The 4,184-nt window shown below is 38.5% G+C and overlaps 1 protein-coding gene across 1 annotated transcript in view; it reads left to right on the top strand.

Moving 5' to 3' along the window:
* The window catches only part of LOC107300580 (TBC1 domain family member 1-like), a 29,728-nt gene extending 27,897 nt beyond the window's left edge, over positions 1 to 1,831 (top strand). The window contains 1 exon segment of the mRNA XM_015829894.2: positions 117 to 1,831. Coding sequence (XP_015685380.2) covers positions 117 to 314 — 198 coding nt within the window. The 3' untranslated portion in view covers positions 315 to 1,831.
* Positions 1,832 to 4,184: the final 2,353 nt, after the last annotated feature.

Raw genomic sequence — 4,184 nt, 5'->3', positions numbered from 1 at the left:
ACCACGTCCATCAGGGCTGACAGCTAAAAACTTGACGAGGGGACCCCGTGGGTTACTGCTGTGGATATTTTCTTCCGTTATCCTCAATATCCTTGTTTCCTGCTTATTCTTTCAAGGTGGCTAACGGGAAGATCCAAAACCTAGAAGTGATGGTGGAGGCTCTGCTTCACAACGAAGGCAAATTGAAGGAGACCGTCCTGCATCTGGAACGGGAGAGGAAAGCATTGTTAGAAACTCTACAGGAATTCCACGCCCAGCCAGAAAATCCCAGTGGAAAAACTCTTCCCTCCGAACGTAGAGACGCCGCTAACTGAGCATTTTAAGGCTCCACGTAGGCGGAGAAAAAAAGGGAGAGCTATTTTCCTAAGCAACTCTTAGAACTTTTCGTAGCGTCCTTTTCCTTCGTCTTCCTTTTCAAATCACGTCGCACAAAGGAGAAATGTGTTACAGTGCTTGGGTGGAAGAATCTTGCCTGTCTACGTCCCACATTTGTTCCAATAGTACACAATCCGGAGTGCAAGCAGAGCGGCCTTTAAGCTTTACTATAATTTGACACATTTCCACCTGGTCGTAAACGTCTGGGTTCGTTTACCCTACACAGTACTGCTTTTCGTTCTACGAGTTTCCATCAAATTTACGCAGGAAGAATTTGGGGAAATTTCCAGGCTAAACCTTACAGTCTGCACACTTCTCAAGGAATTTCGATTTTAGGAGCATGCTGGAGTGATTTCTTTCCCATTTAAGGGGTTAATGTGTGTTCATTTATGGTGCGATCATTTCCTCCAAAGCAGAAAATGTGTTCTACTTACTCGCCTTGTGTTTTTAAAACACAGTGCCCGCGGGGACACTGACATCATGAATTGCAAGAAGCCAAAATGTCATCCCATAATTTTGGGGAACTATTCTTTCTGGTTGCCAATGGGATAAATATGGATTTTGGTTCCTTTTAATCTAAAGTTGTAGCATAGCTGAATGCTTTAATATCTTTCCCTTCTGTCTTTATCGGTAGAATCTGAAGCTGTCATATCGTTATCGTTGATTATGCCTTGAAATGTTACTTTATTTATTTTTTCAACCATTGTGCTATAAGCCTTTGTTTTCTTTCCCCATTTTAATTCCAGGAGCTCAGTCAGATATCAAGCAGCTTCAAACATCACCTTTAAAAATTCCGTAGCCACTTATTTAAATGAAAGAACTAAGATACCCCTATACATGTTTGCACTTAGAAGCAATTTACGGTCTTAAAACGGTTTTATAAAAAATAATAATAGTTGTATTACTTTTCATTAGGCGTGCAGGCATTGTGGTGCATTCAGGTATTCTGCAAATAGTCTAGGATTCATCACTGCGCAGTCAAAATTTTAATCAGAAAGATTGGTTAAGATCACCGTTGTCTGTTTTCAAACTGGTTTGCGGGTTGGTGATTTTAAAAGTTTTTAAATTAGTCACGTAAGGATGACGAGACTCATTGAGTGGGTTTTCCACTGATGGAAATAGATCTGTAGGTGTATCTGCACTACAAATGTAACTTGATTTAATCACTATTTCATCCTGGGGGGGAAAGAAAGAGTTCCATTTTTAGGAGAGCGTAGCGGTCTCTGAAAGATAATTTTAAATATCCTTGTCAAATTAAATTCATTTGACCCTCGAAAGAAAAGCAGAACAAAGTAGCAGCCCCCCCCCACCTGGTGTAGTGTGGTTATTTCTTAAATGAGAGTTGACTGCATTAAATAACCAATGTTCTTTGTTTCTAAAAGTTAACACTGGCTCCTTGGAAAATAACGGTTGCCAAGTCACCACAGGGTTTTGCATTGATAAATATTTGGTCATGACAATCTACTGACTTTGCTGTTGTTTGGTTTGGTGTTAAGCATCATCTCCCCCACGTTTGTATCTCTGTTTTTCCATAATTATTTCATATTGTCAATATCAGACATTTGCTGCCATATCTATATACTGTTTGTGTGCCCAACTACATTGGATTTGGACTGACATTTGCCCATCTATAAGTTTTTTTAAAACACTTAAAAAAAAGCAATAAACGCCAAATTCATGTGAGATGCTCCAAAAATCCAGAAAAATCACTTCTCTTCTCTTCCTCTTCCTCTTTTCTCTTCTGGGCTTCTTAAACATAAATTTAGCACTCTACAGGTTTCTGGACTATGGGTTGGTGTACACACACACACACACACACACACACACATATATATACACACACACATATATAGATATATACATATAATATACATTTTTACATATATACATATGTGTGTGTATATGTACGTACACACACACACACACAGAGCCAAGAGGTTAATACAGCTGCCTAACGTGCAAGCGACGGGGTTCGAATCTCAGAAGGGCATGGCTAGCTGATGAGAGCTAAATAGCTCAAAATAGCTATACTAGTCTCCCTTTAATTCTTTGTCAGCAAAATCTAAATATACACATATATTCAAAAAAAATTTTTGTGGCTGACAATTTTTTTGTGGCTGACACACACATATATAGACACACACATATATAATATACATATATATATACACACACATACATATACATATACACACACACTTATACATACACACACATATACATATAATATACATTTTTACACACACATATATATACATACATGCACATACACACATGGCCGAGAGGTTAATACAGCTGCCTAGCGTACAAGCGCCCGGGTTCGAATCTCAGAAGGGCATGGCTAGCTGATGAGAGCTAAATAGCTCAGAATAGCTATACTAGTCTCCCTTTAATTCTTTGCCAGCAAAATCTAAATATACACACATATATATTCAAAAAAAACATTTTTGTGGCTGACAAAGAGTTACACACATATATATACACACACACATATTATATATATATATACTAGCTGTACCCAGCCACGCGTTGCTGTGGCTCAGTCTGGTTAAATGGAAAAGAAAGAAAAGAGAAAGCACACGTTTGTGTCACAGGTGTGACGTCTATATAATAGTAGGTATATAAAAACACGCGCGTATTCGAATGCAACGTTGTGTCAAAATTTCAAAGCAATCGGTGAAGAACTTTCGGAGAGTTAAGATTTTGAACAAACGAACATTTACATTTTTATTTATATATATACACACACACATACATATGCATATATACATACACACACACACACATATGCAATGCTTTCTTCTGCCCACTCCCAAAATTAAGTGTTTTTGGGTTTAATCCTCTCCAAGAAACTGAACAGCTAGAAAATATTCTCCAGCTTGCAGACACAGCCTACCTGGCTTGTGCCAGTTCCCCAGATTTATTCACAGCAGCTTTTGTCAGATGATTGAGTGGGTCTGATTCCTCCCACCTGCAGAGTCTCACATCCCTTTGAGCACACAACCTCCTGTTTGAATGTCATGCCTTATTTTCCCCCCGAGGGATGTTATCATCGCTGGCACTCCGGAAGCTTGTCTAAGTGGGGAAATCGCCCAGGCTTCCTCGCAGGTGCGTGATTGCCGAGAAGAGATTTTCATCTTGGGCTTTCAGAGAAAGGCAATTTAATTGCTGCCGGTGTGCAGTCTCGTTTTTTTTTTGTAGGTTGTTTTTTGTTTTGTTTTACAGCTGAAGAATTTTCGCACAAAATGCAAGACCCCGTTGCGCGGTTTTGCCTCTTTCAGCTGCTTTGCAGTCCAGCTTTCTATTCCGGAGAGAGTTCTTTAAAAAAATCGAACTGACTGGGGTTGAAAACCCTCTGCCAGCGTCTGTTAATGATTTGTTACGAGTTTGTTTTTTTTAAAATTAAATTAAAGAAGACAGGCCGTCTAGATTTGCCTTGCCAAAATCCGGACCGTCAGCAGACGGCAACCAGCGATTTTCTGTTATCTCTTTTCAGCCCTTTAGTTCTCATCCAGAGGTTTGCAATCCAGACCTGTTGGATTATTTAGAATAGAATAGAATAGAATAGAATAGAATAGAATAGAATAGAGTAGAGTAGAGTAGAGTAGAGTAGAGTAGAGTAGAGTAGAGTAGAGTAGAGTAGAGTAGAGTAGAATAGAATAGAATAAGAGTAGAGTAGGGTAGAATTAGAATTAGAATTAGAATTAGAATAGAATAGAATAGAATAGAATAGAATAGAATAGAATAGAATAGAATAGAATAAGGAATAGAATAGAATAGAATAGAATAGAATAGAATAGAATAGAATA

This window comes from Protobothrops mucrosquamatus, unplaced genomic scaffold (genome assembly GCF_001527695.2).
Source record: "Protobothrops mucrosquamatus isolate PMUCROS unplaced genomic scaffold, P.Mucros_1.0 scaffold7516, whole genome shotgun sequence".
In the NCBI taxonomy this organism is placed as follows: domain Eukaryota; kingdom Metazoa; phylum Chordata; class Lepidosauria; order Squamata; family Viperidae; genus Protobothrops; species Protobothrops mucrosquamatus.
Note: the sequence above shows the minus strand (reverse complement) of the source record. Positions and strands in the feature narration are given on the sequence as shown.